The sequence below is a fragment of the Balaenoptera ricei genome, chromosome 9 (genome assembly GCF_028023285.1).
Source record: "Balaenoptera ricei isolate mBalRic1 chromosome 9, mBalRic1.hap2, whole genome shotgun sequence".
Classification (NCBI taxonomy): domain Eukaryota; kingdom Metazoa; phylum Chordata; class Mammalia; order Artiodactyla; family Balaenopteridae; genus Balaenoptera; species Balaenoptera ricei.
Window position 1 is genome coordinate 3,171,649 of NC_082647.1, and position 21,349 is coordinate 3,192,997.

Here is a 21,349-nt window from a genome sequence, read left to right on the forward strand (position 1 = left end):
ACTGAGTACACACCACGTGCCATCAATCTTTTTAAAAACAAGAGAGAAAATGTTCTGAAAAGTTAGTAAAGTGAAATCTTTTAAACCTGCAGAGCATACAGTCATGGTGACAGATGGGATGCAGTGTCCAGCTTTCTTACAGCCCTTCAGTCAACACTTATTCATCTGGGTGCTGTATGCCGCCCTTTCCAGACGCCCAGCGTCCAACATCGCGCACCCCGATTCACAATGAGGATGACAATCGTGCGACATGCCCTTCTTGTCCCTCCGAGCACCGGAGTCTGTGGGTCTGGCTGCATCTCCCGGGTGAAGTCACGTTTGGCCCTACTGTCCGCTGTGCCGTAAAACTGTGAAAACTCTATTTCTACAGATGCGCCTGCAGGCCAGTTAGTCGGGCACAGGTTCTTGATGTCTCTTATTCCGGGGCAACAATAAAATTCAATCAATAACTTTGAGCATCGGTCCCCTGCACTAAGCCCCTTTCCGTCTCGGTGACACTCTATCAGTCCTGCTGCCTCGGTGACAGAGATGTGAAGAAACCAAGGGACAAAACGTGCCCGTCAGTGGGGCTGAGCGGGGGTTCTGACTTGCCGCCTGGAAGCGCAGGGGGTCCTTCCTCAGGAACGCGGTGACCCGCTGCGTGGCTCCAGCCCCACTCAGTCCTCGCTCTCTCGTGCCCCCAGCCCGGCTCTCCCCCCGTGATCAGCGGCCAAGGTCTACAACCACAGCACGCCCACGTCACGGTCTCTGCACCCGGTTTCAATCAGCGGAACGGACAGGCCACCGAGCTATGTGATAGCGAGGATACAAGTCTTTGGGAGAAGATTACTAGCAGGAATTCACTGCGGAACTGCACGAAGACTTTGTAAGTACGAGCAAATCGCAGGTGAAATGTGTGTTGACAAGAAACACGCGTCTGGAGAGGACCACGGTGCAGCCCAGGTAGGAGCTGCGGCCGCCCGCTCCCCACCTCCCCCAGTTCCAGTGGTGCCTCCGGGGGTCCTCACCTCACAGCCTCCATCTGGTCCTTCTCCTCCAGCGAGCCCAGCCTCCGCTTCACCTCGTGCAGCAGCTTGGTCCCTTGGAAGCCGCTGCCGCGGCCGTCGCACTTGACCACCACGGCCCCGTGACTGCTCACCATCACCGTCTCCCAGCTCACCTCAAACTTCTCGGCCACGCTCTGGCTCCCGGGGGCGCCATCCCTGGAAAGACGGGCCAGGCCTTGGCACGTGGCTTGCAGCAGCGGCTGGCCCAGCCGACATCAGGTCCCACGATGCTCCCCTAGGGGCTGGCTGTGCCCTCCCCGGAGGGCGCCCGCGACCCCGGCCCCACGCCCGGCTCCACACCTCTGCACACCCGGAGGGCGATGGGGAACCTGAGCTCCCAGGGCCACCCCGAGCACAAGGCCACCGAGGGGCATGTTCTCGGGGAGAGGAACTTGGAAAAGTCCTTCCACGTCCCCCCTTGGTTTGCCTCCCCACACGGCCTGACTCGGCCTGCCCTTCCTGGGTTCAGTTTCCCAGGCTGCCGCCTTGGTCCCCATCACGTGTTGCTCCTTCTGGCAGCACCTGGTTTGAAGGAACCCCCTCCTTTCGGGTTCGCCCCGGAGCAGAGCCTGCGGCTGACCTGGGCGGCCTTTCTGTCCGCTCTCCGTGGGACAGCCTGTGCACCGCCCCCCGCAGAGTGTCGCCCAAGCACTTAGCTGGGTCGGGTGTGGGTTCCCTTGTTCTCGTGGCTTCCCTGTTTCCCGCCTGGGGACACGGCCGTGTGAGCTCAAGTCTCCCACGGCGCGTGTTGTCACCCGGGAATCGGCCAGAGCTGCCGACGGGCCTTGCAGATGGGGACACGACTGTGGAGCGTTCACTAGCACTAACGGGGGTGGGGAAGCGTCTAAGTGACTTTCCTTCTTGGGGGGACAGGGTAAGCAGGAGGGACGGCCAGCGCCAGGCCCAGGGCGCTCAGAACCGGCCACAGACGCACCGCCCCTTCTGAGGCTGGCCGCCCCTCCAAGGAGGCCACAGCTACTACACCACTGTCATCCCGGCCTTCTGCCGGGACAGGAGTGCAGGCAAGGGGTGTGTGTATGTGTGCACCGGTGTGCGGTGTGTGTGTCTGTGCTGTGTATACTGGTGTGTGTATGTGTGCACCGGTGTGCGGTGTGTGTGTCTGTGCTGTGTATACTGGTGTGTGTGTGTGTGCACCGGTGTGCGGTGTGTGTGTCTGTGCTGTGTATACTGGTGTGTGTGTGTGTGTGTGTCTGTGCTGTGTATACTGGTGTGTGTGTGTGTGTGTGTCTGTGCTGTGTATACTGGTGTGCGGTGTGTGTGTCTGTGCTGTGTATACTGGTGTGCGGTGTGTGTGTCTGTGCTGTGTATACTGGTGTGTGTGTGTGTGTGTGTCTGTGCTGTGTATACTGGTGTGCGGTGTGTGTGTCTGTGCTGTGTATACTGGTGTGTCGTGTGTGTGTGTCTGTGCTGTGTATACTGGTGTGCGGTGTGTGTGTCTGTGCTGTGTATACTGGTGTGTCGTGTGTGTGTGTCTGTGCTGTGTATACTGGTGTGTGTATGTGTGTACTGGTGTGCGGTGTGTGTGTGTGCTGTGTATACTGGTGTGTGTGTGTGTGTGTGTGTCTGTGCTGTGTATACTGGTGTGTCGTGTATGTGCTGTGTATACTGGTGTGTGTGTGTGTGTGTATGTGCTGTGTATACTGGTGTGTGTGTGTGTGTGTATGTGCTGTGTATACTGGTGTGTCGTGTATGTGCTGTGTATACTGGTGTATGTGGTATGTGGTTTGTGCGTGTGTGTGAGCGTGTGTGTGTGATGTGTATATTTGTGTAGTGTGTGTATGTGTGTTGTGCACGTGTGTATATATGTGAGTGTGTGTGCTTTCGTGTGTGTTTTGTACATTCGTGTGGTGTGTATGTGTGTATATGTGTGAGTGTGTGTGTGTATATGTGTGTGTGCTGTTTTGTACATTCGTGTGGTGTGTGTATGTATGTGTGAGTGTGAGTTAGTGTGAGAGTGTATGTGTGTGTATATGTGTGAGTGTGTGTATATGTGTGAGTGTGAGAGTGTATGTGTGTGTATGTGTGTGAGTGAGTGTATGTGTGTATACGTGTGAGTGTGAGAGTGTGTATGTGTGTGTATATGAGAGTGTGTATGTGTGTGTATATGTGTGAGTGTGTATGTGTGTGTATATGTGTGAGAGTGTGTGTGTGCGTGTGTATATATGTGAGAGTGTGTGTGCTGTTCTGTTTTGTACATTCGTGTGGTGTATGTGTATATATGTGTGAGTGTGAGAGTGTGTGTGTGTTAGTGTGAGAGTGTGTGTGTATATGTGTGAGTGACTGTGTATGTGTGTATGTGTGAGTGTGAGTGTGTGTATGTGTGTGTATATGTGAGTGTGAGAGTGTGTGTATATGTGTGAGTGTATGTGTGTATATGTGAGTGTGTGTATGTGTGTATGTGTGAGTGTGAGAGTGTGTATGTGTGTGTATATGTGTGAGTGTATGTGTGTATATATGTGTGAGTGTGTGTGTGTTGTGCCTGTGTGTATATATGTGTGTGCGCTGTTGTTTTGTACATTCGTGTGGTGTGTATGTGTATGTGGGTGTGAGTGTGTGGTGTGTGTGTGTGTGCACGTGGTCGCTGGCAAAGTCCAGACAGTGAGGACAGCGGGTTCGTGGCAAGCTGCAGCAGCACAGGGGGTCGCGGCCAGGCGTCCTCACAATGCAGCCTTCGTCCCTGAGGGCTGGGCCCCAGGCCGGGCGCCAGGCAAGAAGCACAGGGTTAGTCAGGCTCTGGGTGGGTGATTTCACTGTGGTCCCTCAAGAGCCCCAGTGCAGGCCTCTGCTCTCCCCTGGACCCTTTCACATGAATACGGGGCTGCGTCCCCAGAGGCCCCAAGGCTCAGTGTCTCCTCTGTCCCATGGCCACTCACGCACCCGAGTGAACGGGAGCCCTAATCAGGACCCAACACTGTCAGAGGTGCTTAGAAAGCTCGTAAGTCATTCTCGACATCTGAACCATCTGGCTTGCTAATTAGCACAAGGCAGATCTGAAATCATCCTGTGGGCGAATGCCTGGTGTTTGAGACCGCCTGGTGGCACTGGAGGAGCCGCTGGCCCCAGCGAGACCCTGCCAGGCCCACCTCCGTTTCTGGGGGCCCCGGGGCCCGGGGTGACCTCGGGTGCGTCCGCCCTGCACGGTGAGGTTGGGCTCCCCGCCAGCTTTCCTGCTGTCCCTAGGGCCGCTGACCAGCCACCGAAGCACGACCCCCGGAATGTGACTCAAGTCCTGCACTCACTGTCGCAAATCCCCCGAAATCGACTGGGGCCCCACTTCCCTTTGATGTCTGGGGTCAGCGGTTGTTACAGGAAGAACGTGCTAAATTGTTTCCAGTGTTTAGATTGCAACGGATATCAGGCTCCCGCTTACCACCTTCTTGAGAGTTTTCATCCTGGGATACTTACACCACCAGGAGCAAGGGGTAGTGGGCGGTGTCGGTGAAGGTCGCTGGCTTCAGGATCTGAACGGGCAAGTCTAGGCAGAAACAGAACACAGGGCAGCACGTTAGGGGCCAGGAAGGGAGGGGCGGGATGGGTGCTGGGTGGGTGTGCCCGCCCTGGGGTGTGCTCCCGGGGGCCTGGGAGACGGGCAGCCTGCAGGGTTAAGGCCGGTCCTAGACAGACAGGGGGACTCCGGCTCACTTTGGACTTGGGGAAAGCACCCAACCTCTTTGAGGCTTAGTTTCTCCATCTGAAGCTTAACTGCAATCTTGCAAACAGGAAAGTGTTGAAAAGCAGAAAAGCCTGGACCACTGTGAGCGCTTGCTGACAGCAAAATTCCAGGCGGGGGGGGGGGGGGCGGGGGGGGAATGAACCCCCAGGGCAGCGTGCACCTCTCTGCCGGGCAGCAGTGCCCCAACAAGTAGTTACGTGGGGACAGGCGGAGACTGAGGGCGGGGTGGGGTGAGGCAGGGGGCAGCGGCCCTGAGGGAGAGGCTAGAGCTGCGGGGAGCCTCCGTGCGAAGCCCGGGGCTGTGCGGGCCTCCCCCCTCCCCGTTTGCAGGCAGGAACTGGGCAGGTCTGGCTGCCCGCGGAGCCAGCGGGAGGGAGCTGGTGCAGCCGTGGGTCCTGCAGCCAAGGTCCTTTGGATCTGGTCCTTTGGATCCTTTGGCAACCAGGATCCAGTCTGGGAGGGAGGGGGCCGTTTCCCTCACTGCTTTCTCTGTTCTTCCCCAAACAAACCTTCCTGCCCAAGTTAGAAATTGTTTATTGATGTTAACTACAGCCCAGATGAGCAATTAAATTGGAATTAGTGGCTTTTTCAGTACAATTACTGTAGATACACCCCAGGCTGGGGGTTGGCTTAGCAGCCTGCTCTGACCAGGGTCTCATTACTGATTCTGGCTGAATGTTAATGGCTTGCAAATTAGATCAATGGCCCAGGGACCCTGGACTTTATCACTGAAATATCCATAAAACATGGTCTGGGCTGCTTTCTGCCACTGATAAGCCCATGGGCAGGCTTTGGCCACAAGCGGCTGAATACATTCAGAGAGTGTTCCTGGAGTTGGAATGCTTCTCTAAGGAAAGCCTTAGCCTCCAGTAGCATTAAATGAAAAACAAAGCATAACAAAATAAAAACAGGTCCGTGGGGCGACATCATTCAGATGTCCTGGGACCCCAAGGGGCGATGAGCAAACGCCGGCCCTGCACACAGCTGTTCCTGCTCTCCTCGCATCTACGTCCCCGTTTACCCGCAAGTAAAACCTCACCCTGGAAGGAAACCTCATGTGCAAGGGGGGCCGGGAGTTGGCTATTTGTTTCTAAAGACCCTTTTCTGCATTTTTGGACGAGGGATGGCAGGCACCCCTTAGTGCTCTGGGGTTTGGGAAACACTGTGTGCAGAGTGGATGGAGGAGGGCCCTGGGCGAGAGCTGAGAAAGGATCCTGTGAAGGAACATGACCTGGCCTCCAAGGCTGTGGTAGGAAGTGACAGATGGGAGAAAACCTGCTGATGGGGGCCGGGGGCGGGCAGCAAGCTGAGGTCTGACGGTGGAGGTTGACTGGCCTTACAGGGCGTGACCCGTGCACTCAGGCAGGCCTGTGCAAGAGCCCTGGCTGTACTGGAAGCTCTGCTGTCATAATGAGCCCCACGTTTTCATTTTGCTCGGGCCCTGCACGTTACGGGGCCTGCCTGAGGTCTGCAGGTAGAGACGAGGGTAGAGGGGGTGGGGCCAGACCTGTGGAGGTTGCTTGCTCACTCATCCACCCTCCTATCCTTCCATCCATCCTCCCCTGCATCCCTCCATCCACTATCAATCGGAAGTCATCTTGTTTTCTTGCCTCTGTTTCTTCCTTATTTATAAAAGGAAAGCACGAAGATAAATATCCAGTTAATTTGAGGGCTCTCATGAACTTGGATCTGTCCTGAGTGACTGGACTCCAGGTTCCGCATGGCAGTTTGGACCAGTCACTGATGCCATCCCGTTGGGCAGCCCAGACATTCCTCTGACCCATTTCCTGGCAGTACGAAGTCTCAGCGATGGGGCTGTCTGTACAAGACACCCCGTATGGTCAGAGTCGCTCTCCTTACAGAAAGCAGCTCGGCAGGGAAGAGGCGGGGACTTGAGATGAACAGGTCAGGAGCCGTGTCTCCAGTGCGCACGCCCCAGGGCAGCAGAGGTTCTGCTTCCTGCCTGTGGGTAGCGGGTTTCAGGCCTGACTCGGGGTTGCCCGTTTCTGTCCCAGTGAAACAGCTCACGGGCTCCCGTGCTGGGTTCCCCGGGTCTCCCCGCTCTTCCTTATCGTGTTAGGGCCGCGACTCCTGCAGGTCTCCTGAGCCCACTTTCGGCCTGGACTTGTGTCCTTCCTGCCCCTCGTTTCTGTTCTGTGGCTCCCCCAAGCCCTGAGGACAGGCATCTGTGGGCGGCCCAGTTCCTCTGTCTCCCTCTTTCTGACTGACAGCTCCTCTCCGGCTCAGGACTGGACGGGCTTGAACCCAGCCACCTGGGGCTGTGCCCCCTGGACACGCAGAACTGCCCTCGATTCCAGAGCCGAGTGCATCCTGTGGGACCTGCGTGCGTCTCAGGGACGTTGAGAGAAACCCAGACCCGGAGAGGCGGTGGGGATGGCCCTGGCCTGCGGGCAGCGATGTCCCCGCCGGGCATGACTGCAGGCTCCACTCATGCTTCTCCTAAGTCTATCTCTTCTCCCGCCTCAGGCCCTCCCTTCTTGTTTCCTCCATCAGCCCCTCATCAGAGTGAGTGCACACGGGCCATTGTAAGAGAAAGCCTCTGCACCCGTGGGCCCGGGGGAGAGGGGTTGAAACACATCCTATTTTCCGACTTTTCTGACTGTCGCAGGTGAATCTCTCTCCCTACCTGTATCTCTAGCGATGTTTAGAAAGGTTCCAATATAGTGTGATTCCGTGTGGCCCAACGATAGGACCAGGATGAAGGTGCTGGAGGGTGAGGGCCCCCGTGTCGGCTGCCACCTGGGACAACCCCGCGGCTGGAATTCCACCAGCCTCCCGACCCACCCACGACCGACCACGCTGACGCTTCTCCCTCCTTCTCCCCTCTTCTCCGCCAACCGAAAGCGACTCCAGGAACCCCTTCAAGTCCCACCTTGCTGGGAACCTTCACAGGACCCCAGTCCATTCTCACGCTCTCCCGAGCTCCTGGGCCATTCCTTTCTGCTCTGAAGGACGCAGCTTTACGGGATGCTCTGTCTGGGTGGGTTTGATTTTGTTCCACAAGCTGAGCCTTGGTTCCTGCCCTTAGGGGCTCACGGTCTGTCAGGTGGCTGGGTCCAGTCTAACAAGGGGTGCTGAGTGATACTCCAGGGCCCACCAGCCCTAGTGACAAGCCGCTGTCCCACTGAAGGGAAAGGGCAGACAAGGAGCTTCCAGACATGGGCTGGGGCGGCAGACACAGGCTCGGGCTACCACCCGCCCCCCGCCCCAGGCCTGCAGTTCAGGCATCACTAGTCAATCTCCGCACTCTCTTCCATTGATCCCTGGCGACCTTCTAAGTTAGCTCAGGAGATGAAGTCTATTCACCAACCTCAGAGACGATGGGCAGTGGTACCTGGATGGATGACTCAAAGACGACTTCAAGGTTTGAAATCTAAGTTATCTGAAACCAGTCAACACAACCGGAGGGTGTCATCCTCAAAAGGAGGCGAGCGTGGAGGGGGACACAGTGCTGGGGGAAGGACGGTGAGATGAGTTTGGGGCATTGTGCATCTGAGGTTCCCAAGGGCAGACGCCCGGTGGCGGCAAAGCTCCGGGCTGGGCTGACGGGGGACTGTCTGCAGAGGTGAGGAGGCCAGGAGAACCCTGCTTCCCTCCAGGAGATGCAAGCCCCATTCCAGCCACTGCTCTGGGGTCCTCGGGGCCTAGGGGTGCCTGCTGCAGAGCAAGTGCTCGTAAAAGCTTACTGAATGACTGAACGGACAGTTCAAGAGGAAGGACACAGGCCAAGGCAGAGCGCTGGATGGTCTCGGGTTGCACCGACCACCAATCCCTCATGCTGTGTTTCTCCAGCTTCCAGGACGCCCCTCAGCCCACGAGCAACATTTAGAGGTAAGATGATGAAGCAGTAACAACATCAATGGCACAGAAAGGGAGTTTCCAGGGGGAGACGTTTCCTGGATGGTGTCATGACCTGTTCGGCCCCAACAAGGAGGGAGTTTCCGTCTGGGGTCTTGTCTAAACTGTCAGCCTCTGGAGGAGAGAAATTACGTGCTCCTGTCTTTTCGTGTGTCCAGGTGAACATCCTGGCTGTGGGCGCAGTCAGCTCAGCGTGAACTTCCCCCGGCCCCGGTCCCCCTCGCTGGTGAGGATGCAGTTCCAGCCCGTGCTCCCCGCAACCCCCCACCCGGCAATCATGGTCAGGCTGTTTCAGAGCACATGCTGGTTTTCCCGTTTAAAGGAGAAAACATAGCACTTACTGTAATCGTCAATCTCGATTTTCCTGTATTCGACTTTAGGCATCTGCCGGTCGTTTATGGCTTTCTGTACATGTTCATTTGTTTCTAGGTCAAAAATTTCTGAAAGAGAGAAAAAAATGACACACTCAGATTCAGTAACCGCTTCTTGACGCCGTGAGTCTTCACGCGCCTCCTGTCACTAGCTCCTACGTCAGAGGAGAGGGCCACTGGTTCCACGGCTGGGACCAGAGCTGCACACATTAGATCGTGTGCTCAGGTCCCAGCGCGAGGCGAGAGTCTAGCTCAGGGCAGGGGTTCCAGGCAGACGGCAGGTGCGTCCACTGTGTCCAGCGCCCCTGCCCCCTGGTGATTCTCACTCTCCACGGCGTTTCTCCCTCTCCCTCACACACATGTTGCTTTAGGTGTGCTTGGTCTCAAGACTGCTGGTTTTGGGAGACCGACATCATGCCTGTCAGAATAAGCGGTTTTACAAATGTAGTGGCCTCGATAACACTATAGAAAGGAGAGTAGAAGCTGGAGCGTGACCGTTATTACGTTTTCCAGGAAAAGCGGTTGGACTCGGGTTTCTTGCCTTAGTCACAGGGGGTCTGGCTTTGGGGACCTTGGTCTGGACAGTCACTCAAGCTGGCAGTGAAGCCACGTGAGCCGCCGTGCAGGGGGACTGGCCCATCTCCCCTGGAGCCTGAGAGGCGGCTCCACCCTGACCCGCACCGTAGACACACCAGCTCCGTGACCCTTAGGTTGTAACAGCTCAAAGGGTCCTGGCTGTGAGCCTCTACCCCCATCAGCCCTCTTCACTGATCCCCTGCGGAAGTGGCCCTTCTGTTACGTGTCAGACTTCCTCCATCTGACACGTAACAGAACCCACCCCACGTCTTTTCTCCCCTCTCACCTCAATCCTACCTGGGGACAACTTGTGGTTCATTTGAAAGGAAGTTTTATCTTTAAGGGGCTCGACCTTTGGCTCGACAAGTCACTTTGAAACGTTTGTGAACATTTTAAAGAATAAGCTAATCTCACAAGCATCCTCCGCGATAACTGCCGTTGAGGACAGCGGGCCCTGCACAGGCGTCCGCTCCACACAGGCTGGGCAGGTGAGTCACTGCTCACGACCAGGGCCTCCAGCAATGAGTGTCTTATCTGTGGAGCCATGAGGATGGCCTCTGAGCAGGACCAGCAAACTTCTACGGGGGCAGAGGCAACTGAAAGTTCCCAGGGCTGGTGACAAGCAAGTAAACAAAACAGAAGATGTTTTTCAAGTTTGCTGAGCACGTATTTGGATATTCAGCTTTGGTGAAAAGGTGAGGGGAGAAATGGTGAAACTAACGCTCAAACAGGTAGAGTTAAAAAAAAAATCTGAAGTGGGACCCCCACCACATAGCACACAAGAAATGCTGTCCTTTGTGGAAAGCCAGAAGGGACCCTCGACCTTGTGGTCACACATGCAAGTTCGGGAGGGGATGCCCGACCCTGGCATGGTGTGCCTGCCCACACTCCTAACAGAGCAGAGCGAGCACTCGTTTCCCTGAGTCCAAATGCCCTCGGCCCTTTAACACAGCATTCCAGGCTGTTGAGGGGAGTTGGTTTAGGAGATATTAACTATCTATTCTCCATGTTCTATCCACACTTATAGGGGAGGAAGATTAGAAGGGAGCTCCACAAGATAATGAAAAAGAATAGCATTCTTCAAGTTCTGTGCTGCCTCAGGGCCTTTGCACTTGCTGTCCTATGTTGCTGGCTCTTCCGCCTCCATCAAGTCAAACATCGCCTCCTCAAAGAGAAGCCCTGACCCTTCACCTCAGGTACCCCGCTCCAGGTGCACTTAACACCAACCCTAAGAGATGTGGTCATCTGCCTGGCTGACCCTATATCAGTGTTCAGTCCCATCCCAGGGACGAAACACACAAGTTTCCAGGAACATGAGCACATACAGCTGTTTGTGGAAATCTGATTCATACCCCGGAAATGATGCATCTTCACAGTAGCCGGGTTTGGGTTTTGACCCAAGTCTTTCTTCCTTTTCCCGCATGGGAAGGACTGAGAGGTCCTCCTGGGTGTTTCAGAAAGCCCGAAGGCTCTCAGAGGTTCCTGGCGCTCAGACCTCTTAGCGGTAAGAGCTGAAGCGATTGAGGCCTGACAATTAACCACTGCTTCCCGCACAAAGCAAAAAAACCCAAAACCAAAGCACATTTTTATTCAATTGATTGAAAAGTTTACAGTGCTTGAAGGACTAATGGTACACCCAAGTTACTATTTAGTTAATTCTGGGAATTGAGGGAATTCACTGAGGCAACCCAAATCCAAGCTTAGCGTAGGAACCGGAGCACAGACCTTACAGGGTCTTCTGGAAGCCTCAGCCCTCTGGACCGCGACCTGGACCTCTCTGCCTGCCTACGAGATAAGTCCCAGTGGAGACAGGTGAGGGACTCGGGGTGTGCGAATGTGGGTCAGACCAGAGAAACGGACACTCGTGAGGATGAGGGAGTCACCAGGAGCCCAGGAAGAATGTCTTCAGGGTCAAGAGCAAGGCTGAGTCCTGTGCTGTCAGAGAAGCAGCACCGAGCTTCTGCTTCTGGGGGATGGACAAGGCCCCAGCGGGGGCCGACCTGGAGGATCAAACTTCACAACAAAGGAGACCTGGTGCAGCCTCTCAAGGTCTGTTATAACCTTCTCTCCACGTGTCTGCACTGGGATTTGATATTTCTGACACCAGATGAGCCTGAAGGAGAAGTTTCGTGCTCAGGCTTGACGTGCTGCTTTGCAGCCTACAAGCTAGGCTTGCGTGGAGTTCACGAGAGCACAGACTTGCCACCGAAGCACTGCGTTCCCGGTCCCTGGATCCGGGAGCTGCGGTTTCGTGCGGGAGCCCACGGCGTTCTAACCTCACACGGTTGTTCTAACCGCACACAGCCTCCGCAGATGGCGTGTGAATAGCTAGTCCCTCTGTACTGAAATGCCACCCTTCACAGAAAGGCACCAAAGCAACAGACTATTAAATTTAGTTAAATATTAAATTTCTCATTTAATGATTGCCCACACAACTGGTTTTATCAGCAGAGAGCTGGCTGTCCCACAGGGGAGCTGAGTTAAGCCATTTTATTTGTTCCCATAATTGCATTCAGAGACGGCAGAAGCACGGCAGAGGAAATAAGAAAAGACCGGCCTGTTCCCGAAGGGGTCTTCTTTTGACATCGGGGCCGTGGGGACCTGCAGTCTGAAGCATGCAAACGGCCACTCCTCAGTCAGATGTGAGCCCCTCTCATATTTGGTGGAATCAGCTATTATCAGATCTGGGCACACGGAGCCTGCAGGAGCCAGGGCAGCTCACGAGGGCTGCCCACCGGCTGTGCCCCAGCGGCAGACACCGAGCGGCGGTGACCGGGGCCGTTCTGAGACTCCGCTGGCTCTGGTCCTTGGAGGAATTGCCACTTGGCCGGATTTGGGGACACGAATGAGCAGAATCAAATGGAAGCCAATAAGCAGCCGAGCTAGAGGAGAGCAGAGCCGCCCCCTCTCTCACGTTTCTGAGGGGGGCGGGAGCGCGGGGACCGCAGGCACATCACTCGGGTCTGGCCGCCCGCCTGGATTTTCTGGGCGCTTCCCGGCGTGTTTCGGACGGCTTCCTCTCGTGCGCCTGGCCCGGCGGCATCAGGGCCCCGTCCTCCCCGCTCGGTGACTGCAGCATTGCAGACGCGGCCTGTCCACCCGGGGCCGCCCGGCTCAGACTGGACCCCGGCCTGAGGCCGGCACGGACGCCCTCCAGACCCCCATCTCGCCTGGAGACTGAGTTCTCCAGCTCCCAATGGCCAGCTGTTAAGCCACACAGTTTGGGTGGTGATTGTTCTTTTTGCCGTGTCTCTCTTTCTCTCCGGCCAGATTCTAAGCAACCTGGAAGCAGGGCGATGTGAGTGCCTTTGTGGTGTGGGCACCGTGCCGGCAGGCGGGCGGGCTTGGTGAGGGGGCCGTGCGTGGCTCCCACCCCATCAGCTACATCCCAACTCAGGAAGGGGCACCGAGCCGTGGCCCGCCGGCCCTCCAGCGTCCCGGGGACGCCGAGGCAGGTGCCCTGCGGGGCAGAGGGTGCCACGTGCTTCGCTCACTCTGCACTCTGTTAGCCGAACACCAGCTCTCCCCCAAACCTGCCGTGTTTTGGCCTAGAGTGAGCCGTCTGTAAACCCGTCACCTGTCCCTCCAGAAGGGCTGCCAGTGTGTGTGTGTGTGTGTGTGTGTGTGTGTGTGTGTGTGTGTGGTGGGGGGGAGCTGCGGACCCGGAGGACTCTCCAGACACAGCGGAGGCCTTGACCGAGACGGGCACACGCTGGCTGGCACCTCCTGGCATCCTCCCATCCTACCTGCTTGCCACATGCCTGACAGCACAGGTGACGTCCCCTGGGTGGGCCCTCGGAGGAAGACGGCAGGGGGGGTCTCCCAGGCAGTGAGAAAGGGGACAGACACCAAACAGCCCATATCTGGGACAATCTCAAAGAAGATCTTGCCTGTGATTCCAGCCGGCCGTACGAGTTGGTTTTGCTTCTGTGTAAAAACCCGACTGAAGGGAGTGGGAGGGAGAGGCCCTGTCTAGGAGTTCTGGTGAAGGAGGCGTGCCGGGCCCAGTAACTTGGGGTCCATGAGCAGCTGTCACGACGCTGTGGGCGCCGCCGGGACACAGACCACGCCGAAACCGCCCGCGGCGCTCTGTCCCGCGGGCTGCGCCGGGCAGGGAGGTGCGTGGTGCTCGCAGGCCTCTGCGCCTGAACTGTGTCCGCACACCGAGCTCACACCCGCCTCACACTCACACTGAAGCCGGCAACTGCTAACGCGGCGACTGTGCCGGTTTTCCTGCACCAGCACCTGAGGAGCGTACTCTGGCCCCGACCATAATTACGTTCTGAAGGAAACAGCTTCTAAATAATTCAGTCACATCTGTGACACCCGCCGGCTCTGTCTGCAGATAAGATTTTCTAAAGGGAAAGAAGTCCAATATTCCCCGGGTGGCTCTGGGGTCGGGAGCAGAGGAAGAGGAAAGACAAAGACTTCTGAAGCAGTTTCGAATTTCAGAGCAGGGCTGGAACCCAGGGAATGATCGCCGCCTTCCGACCCTGACCGGACCTTCGGGGGTCCGTCTGCCGCCTGCCGAGCTGTGTTCCCACGGCTTCTGTTTGCCTGTCACTGTCACACCACGTGGGCCATACACAGCTGGACGTCCAGGCTTTCCACAGTTTGCCCAAAGGCCACCTCCCCAAGAGCCCGATCGCCTGCGGGCCACTGGGCTACGGGCAGGTGGCCCCATGTCCTGCCTCTGATCCGCAGGCCGGTGGGACCCGCCCTCCCGACTTGTGAGGCAGCTCTGTACTCTGCTTGCCGGGCCCAAACACCATCAGGGACTCAGCGCTGCGCCAGGTTCAACCAGGGCTGCCTCTGGAGCGGTGATCAGGGACGCTGCGCTTGTGAGCACGTCACTCAGGTGACAGCAAAGCAAAGGCCTTGGGCTCCTGGGGCCCGGGTCTAGGACCTTGTGCTTAGGGTCACATGAACCAAGGTCTGGCCTGGCCGTGGCCGTGTGATCTCAGGTAACTTGCCGTGCGGCTCGCGCCCAGTACTGCCCGGGAAGCCTCAGGCAGGCTGGTCCTTGGTATTAAGTGGTTACTTGGTTATGTTTAAAGTGGTGGATGTGGTGCTGATGGGGATTAAGCATTCGGGGTGCAGTTCAAGGGCTCGGTCCTGCCGACCCCAGAATCCTCCCCGAGGCGGCACACCGCGGCTGAGCGGGGTTCATCCCAGAGCAAAGGATCCTTGGCCCGGCTCAGGGCAGGCGCAGGACGGAGCCGCTAGGCCTGAGCAGCCCCGCTGCTCGGCGCTCCGAGGGGAGGGACGGGCTGTGCCCCAGCCGCTGGGCTCGCCGTGACCCCAGCGCTTTCCAGCTGGCAACGCTTCAGGCGCGCTCCTCTCCCTGGGTTGTCTTCATGAATAACGGGGGTAGTAAGAGCTCCTGCCTCACGGGCTGCGGTGGGGTGAACGAGTGAAAGCACACAGAGTGTCTGCGGCAGCGCTGGCCCCAAACCAGCTCTGTAACCTGCCTGAGGTCAATGTCGCTGTCACCGCCACTCCTGAGGCCTCCAGCCTTTCTCCAGGTCCTGTTTCCAGATGTTCGTGACGCAACCTCGGGCAGCACAGGCACACGGCGTGGCTTCTGGGAGCCCGAACCTCACAGGACAGCTCCTGCAGGCAGGGGCAGCCGCGGGGACGGAGTGCCCACCGCTTGCCTCTGTGACGCTCCTGGCGCGTTTCCACGGCCTTTTCAGCCCCGAAGAGCACAGCCCGTGTGAAACGCACCTGATGCCCGAAGGCTGCTCAGTGAGCCGTGTGGTCCTGCACGTGACGCACGTGGATCCGAGCCCAGCAGAGGAGCCCCAAGGCTCGGACGGGCCCAGGGTCTGGGGGCACCGGCTCCGCCCCTCACCCGAGAGGGGCCCATCCAGTTCGACAGACAAACCAAAACCTGAGGGCACTTTGTTCTGTGCTGGCACAGCTGGAGATGAGTTGGCCAGTGAGGCTCCAGAGCCGACATCAGACACATCAGAAGTTAAACACACAGAAAAATCCCCGGCTGACTCCCCGCCGCCAAGGCCTGGAGGCTAGACTCTGGGTTTGACACGCTATTGGGACCTGCAACCTTCAATTCTTATTTTCCAGGCGGCCCCAGGCCTCTCCTGTGGTGTCCGCTTCCAGCACAGAGCAGAAGAAACGGCGGGGGCCGAGGCATGGGGTCCTGCCCAAGTCATCAGCTGCAAGTCACACAGTCTCCCTGTCCCCACCCCTGTGACTGGCACCTGATGGGCATGCCGTTCATGGGCAGACAGAGGGAATTGAAGAAATTAAACATTTGAAAAATCTTTTAAAAAACCTGAGCTCACCCGTGGATTAACTTTGCGACGCTTTGCTGTTTTCCTTTCCTCCCTCCCTTCCTTCCTCTTTCTCTCTTTTTAAAAATTTCTTCTCACTTTCTCCTCTTATTGAGAGTATTTGCTCTTGAACAGTGAGAATTCCAGAAGAAATAGTCTTAGCTGTCTGTGTTCTTGTAGCTTGAACCTGGGTTTCTCTTCTGGGGAGCAGAGCCTAGGCTGCCTGTGAGGTCTTCCTCACGGGGTCAGGAGCGGGAGGGGGGAAGAGGACATGGGTAAACGCGCTCTGTCACGCACCATCCGGCTGTAACCATGGTGATGTAGCCCTTGGACGTGGGGTGGCAGGTGAGATCCAGGCCTTGGGTCTGGCATCTACTACGCACACAGGGGCGGTGATCACGGGTTATTCCCAGACGGGGGCAGCCGGGGGGAATGCTCAGCTGAGCTCCGACGGCCAGGCAGGACCAACGTGCACAGTCCTTGCGGAAGAACACGACCAACAGGGAGTAAGCACAGGGCGCATCCCGAGGGCGGTGTGACGAGGAGCAGACGCTGCCCCTCTCGGGGTCTCCGAGCCCCAGTCTTTAAAAGGAAGAGGCTGGACTCGCCGTCAACAGCATCTTCACTCTGAAGTCTCTGACCCCCACACAGAACAGGTTTCCTTTCTTTTCTGCCGCGAGCCACGGCGTGTGCAGCACCTCACAGCTCCCGGTACCGCCAACAAATAAACCATCCCTTGTCACGTGTCCTGCCCACCATTCCGACAAAAGACCACTTGTTACCTGAGAATTAATTGTTTTGGGTCATTTGAATGATAAGCAAAAGTTCTTCTGCCGATTAAAAATATAAAACCTCTCTTTTGCCATGCCTGTTTAGGATTGAAATGCATTTCTTAAGAAATAAGATGTTAGTTTAAGCCGAGTTCTTAAATTGGGGTCCGCAGACATAGTATCAGAAGTCTTACTTTCTCCCCTTTATATAGGGTCTGCTTATTATTCAAGTCTGGGAAACACTCGATTACCAGACACTTGCTAGGGCATCAAGGGTGTCTGAATGCACCTGGCAGGTGTGCTTGGGGGGAAGTCAGGAGCCTACCTGGTAGGGTCGGGGCAGCAGGCGGTGGTCTGCAGCTGAAGACAGATACGGGATGAAGGAGCAGTGGCGCACAAGTCTGGGGACACACTCCCAGAAGAGGACAGGTCAGAGCCAAACGCGGACGGAGGGCCAGGTTTGGGTGAAACTGGGGAGGGGGCGGGGGAGACCCTGCTGGGGAGGAAGGCAGCGGTGTGGTCTCCCGCAAGCTGCCAACCCTTCGTCCCTGCGTTTCTGCGTTTGGGGCTGGTGCCATGAAGGGCAACAGGAAACCTATTCTCTGGCATCACCTGCCAACTTTCCACTGAGACGTCTCCAGAAACCAGTTTTGCTTCCCGCAGCAGTGTGGGGAAAATGAGAACAATTTAAAAAATCACAAAAATAACCTAAATCTCAAATCCCTACCAAATTTGAAAGACCCTGACCAATTTTCTCTGAAGCCTTAGATCAAAGCTGGTCTCTTCTTTCAGGTCTTCTGGGACCTTGTCTCTGGGTTTGATAAAGACCCAGAACTCAAACCACTGCTCAAACCAGGCACTAATGAATATGTAAGTCTTTATGGTTTCTCCTAGATGTTTGTGTTTATTATTACATTTTCTGTCCTTCAGCTTTATGTCTTTTATGCCCTAAGTGATGCTAAGCTCTTCCGGTGTAGGGTCAGGTCTTAACACCTCTACAACCAGCCCTTCTCCCCGCCGTCTGGTCCCCCTGTCCTTACTGGTTCCATGCTGGGCCCTGGTGCTCGCAGCCACAGTCAGAGAACCTTCCTTGGTGGGGTCACCCCCCTTCTATGAGCCTCCCCGGCACTGAGCACACCTGTCTGGAAAGGGCCTTCATGGTCAGACCAAAGTAATCTACACAAGAGTGGCCCATACTTACCCACTAGGTCACTCCTTTCAGGGACAGGCCTCCTAGATTCACTCTCCTTTTTCCTTTCTGTGATACTGACTGCTAACTCTGATCAAAGTTTCTCCCTGTTCCCAGGCACACAGCTTCTCTTTTTCTAGGTGGGCCCACGTGCGGGAGCTCTGGCTGGAAAGGACGCACACCACCGCTAGGCCTCAACACAAACATCACAAAACCTTCCCATTTGTTCTCTTCCTGTCCCCAGGGCCAGAAGCAGAGCCTTGAAGATGCTGGGGCCACACTCTAGAAGGAGCCTGCAGCCCTGGGTTTCTACCAGGAGAGCAACCTGTATTTTGTGTGCACGAAATAGAAACCCTCGTTCTGCTGAGTGTTGGGTGGAATTGCATCCCCACAAAAGATGCTGAAGTCCTCACCCTCAGGACTGGTGAGGGTGACCTCATTTGGAAACAGGGTCTTTGCAGAGAAATCAAGCTAAAATTGAAGTCATTAGGGCGGGCGCTGATCCAGTATGACTGGTGTCCTTTTATACAAAGGGCAGATTTGGACACAGACATGCACACAGGGAGAAGATGAAGAGCCTGGGTGAGGTTTCCATAAGCCAAGGGATGTCAGAGGTCGACAGCAACCAGCAGAAGCTGGGAGAGAGGCCTGGGACAGTGTCTCCCTCACAGCCTCAGAAGGTACCAACCCTGCCGACACCTTGATCTTGGACTTGCAGCCTCCAGAAAGGCGACACAATCAATTTCTGTTGTTCAAGCCCCCAGTGTGTGCTACTGTGTGATGGTGGCCCTAGGAAACTCATACACGAAGCTGCTGAGATTTTGATGGTGGTTGTTACAGCAGCTGTGATCACTCAGTAGCAAAATCCTGATTTTATCTGAGGTGCGGGGAGGCCAGATAAAAGACATTTCCCAGCATCCTTTGCAGCCTGGTGGGACATGCGGCCAAGCTGTGACCGTTAGATGGAAGCAGAGTGTCAGCAGCCCCTGCGGGGAGACAGCCTGAGGGGCTCAGTTACAGGAATCACCCTGTGCTTCACCCGCCCTCCTGTCTTCCAGCCCGGGATGCAGACACGATGCCACTGTGCATCACAAAGCAACACGTCTTCCAACCAGTTTCAGCAACTGCTATCTTGAGTTTTCTGTTACACGTAGCCAAACGTAATCCCAACTGATGTAAGAGATTTTTATATTTTAAAAGAAGCCTTTAGGGCTTCCCTGGTGGCGCAGTGGTTGAGAATCTGCCTGCCAATGCAGGGGACACGGGTTCGAGCCCTGGTCTGGGAAGAGCCCACATGCCGCGGAGCGGCTGGGCCCGTGAGCCACAATTACTGAGCCTGCGCGACTGGAGCCTGTGCTCCGCAACAAGAGAGGCCGCGATAGTGAGAGGCCCGCGCACTGTGATGAAGAGTGGTCCCCACTTGCCACAACTAGAGAAAGCCCTCGCACAGAAACGAAGACCCAGTACAGCCATAAATAAATAAATAAATATTTAAAAGAAGCCTTTGTGCAGGTGTGACGTCCACACCCACAGGAATGAATACACAACAGGAGTATTTCAGGCACCTGCTGGGCAGGGAAAAGTAGGTGCTCCAGGGGGTCTTTCTGGAGCCCCTCAAACTGCCATCTCAGAACATACATCAGACACTGAACAAAAACACCCTTATTCTCTTGGGTGGTGGGTACCACACCAGCAGCCACACTGAGATCATGCCTTTTCCAACTTAATTTTGTGGCTGAAGTCAAAAGTCTGAACGATTTTGAGCTATACCGAGAACTATAAATGCAGAAACAGGCAAAGTGAGAGTGAAGTATCTCCTGAGTTTGCATTAGGCTGCAGGAAAACCAGAGCTCAAATGTAACCATATGCACAGGCCTGTACAACAAAGGTGACAAAAAAGAATTCCACACATCATCACAGGACATAAATGCTGTCCACAGTGTCCCATTAACCAGCACGTGGCTGAGATGAAGCACAATGGTGTCACCTCCAGGTTCTCTGATAAATTTCAGAGAAGAACGGGACACCGACCGCAGAGCCAACCTCACCCCGTGTGCAAAATGCTTTTTATTTCTTATTCCCTGGGTCCTCTCTCTTTGCCTCTGGGAATCAGCCACAAGAGTGACAGTTCAACTGCAACAGTAAAATGCTTAAAATGCTTAAAAATATCTGCTTATGTCGGGAGCGCCACAATAGAGTATGGACGACAACCTACAACCTCCAGTCTGTCCATATTGATTGGGTTGATGGGCTAACGCAGCTAACCAACCAAACATGAAAATAACTGGTCGTTTGGCTTCCCACGTAGAATTAGTAAAATACCTCAGAACTCTCTTTTAGAGGCACTGCGCCCTGCATACGTTATTTTATAAATAGAACAAATAAAATGTTGTGTCAATGCTATTCCGTATATCTAAGACACAAATCTGCTTCATTTTCACTCACACCCGAGCCTTAGGAAAGCGATGGTGACTTTACCCGTGGGAATGGCAAGGGGGTGGAGGGGAGGGAGGAGGGGGCGTTGGGACCTTTTCACGTTCCTGACCCTCAGGACCCCTAATGGTATAATCACATCCAGGCCTGAATGTGACTAAAGCAAAATCCATTCTGAAAAGGTAGGTATTAACCCCTTGACTTGGACAGAATAATAATAGGACCCTCCAAAGAAGTAAAAGTATTTAACTGAATGGCTTTCTTAAGCAGAGTTACCTCTACTTTTTAAATTATGGATTTGCAGGAAGCTTCAAAAATAGTGCATTGAGCTCTGTGCTCCCTACCCTTAGCTTCCCCAGTAGTGACCTCTCATGTCACTGTGGTGCAGTCACTGTACTGTAGTCACTGTAGTGCAATCACTGGACTATGGCCAGACCCCCGGATCGCACAGCCTCCTAGAATGGTCCCCCACTGTAGACCACACTGGAGAAGTGGCTGGGGCCAGGCACACCTCTTCACCCGGAAAACTCACCCCTCCTCTGGGGAGGAGAAGCAGCTCACTCTCAGCTGGGCTCCCTCAGTGGGCTTTGTATCCATTCTGACGTCAATTTTTTGGCTTTTTTTTTCTTTGCATTTAAATGATTTAATTATTTACTTGTGATTATATTATTAATTATCTTTAATTCTGAATTTCTGATAATTATTTGATAGTTCTGCAGAATATTACCATTCTGGATTTTTTTCTAAACACTGTCTCTAAATAAATCTATTTTATCGACGTTTGAACACTTTAACCATTTTTTAACCAGTGATTAATATGCTGCTGGAGATCTCCTTTTCAGAACTTTCCCCCTAACCAGCTCTCCTTGGGGCCTGAAACCCTGCCATCGAGACAGGAGCCAGAGTGGCTTCCCGAGGGAATTGCAGAAACTGCCACGAGGTTTGACGCTGTGTATGAAGGTAGAATGCTGAGCGGGGTCCTGCAGGGAAGGCGGTACTGGGGCGGTGGCACCGTGGGAAGGAGAGGTGGGACGGTAAAGTCTCAGGATAACCCGCGGATTCGGGCAGAGTAAGGCCGAGAAAGGTCAAGTTCTC

General features: G+C 55.3%; 1 protein-coding gene across 1 annotated transcript in view; it reads right to left on the reverse strand.

Annotated features, from left to right (window-relative positions):
- Positions 1-21,349, reverse strand: part of DPP6 (dipeptidyl peptidase like 6) — a 586,350-nt gene that overhangs the window by 18,025 nt on the left and 546,976 nt on the right. Inside the window, exons 18-20 of the mRNA XM_059932967.1 lie at positions 8,961-9,059; positions 4,473-4,542; positions 1,008-1,202 (exon numbers count right to left, since the gene is read on the reverse strand). Of these exons, the coding sequence (XP_059788950.1) occupies positions 1,008-1,202; positions 4,473-4,542; positions 8,961-9,059 (364 nt within the window). The remainder of the gene's footprint in view (positions 1-1,007; positions 1,203-4,472; positions 4,543-8,960; positions 9,060-21,349) is intronic.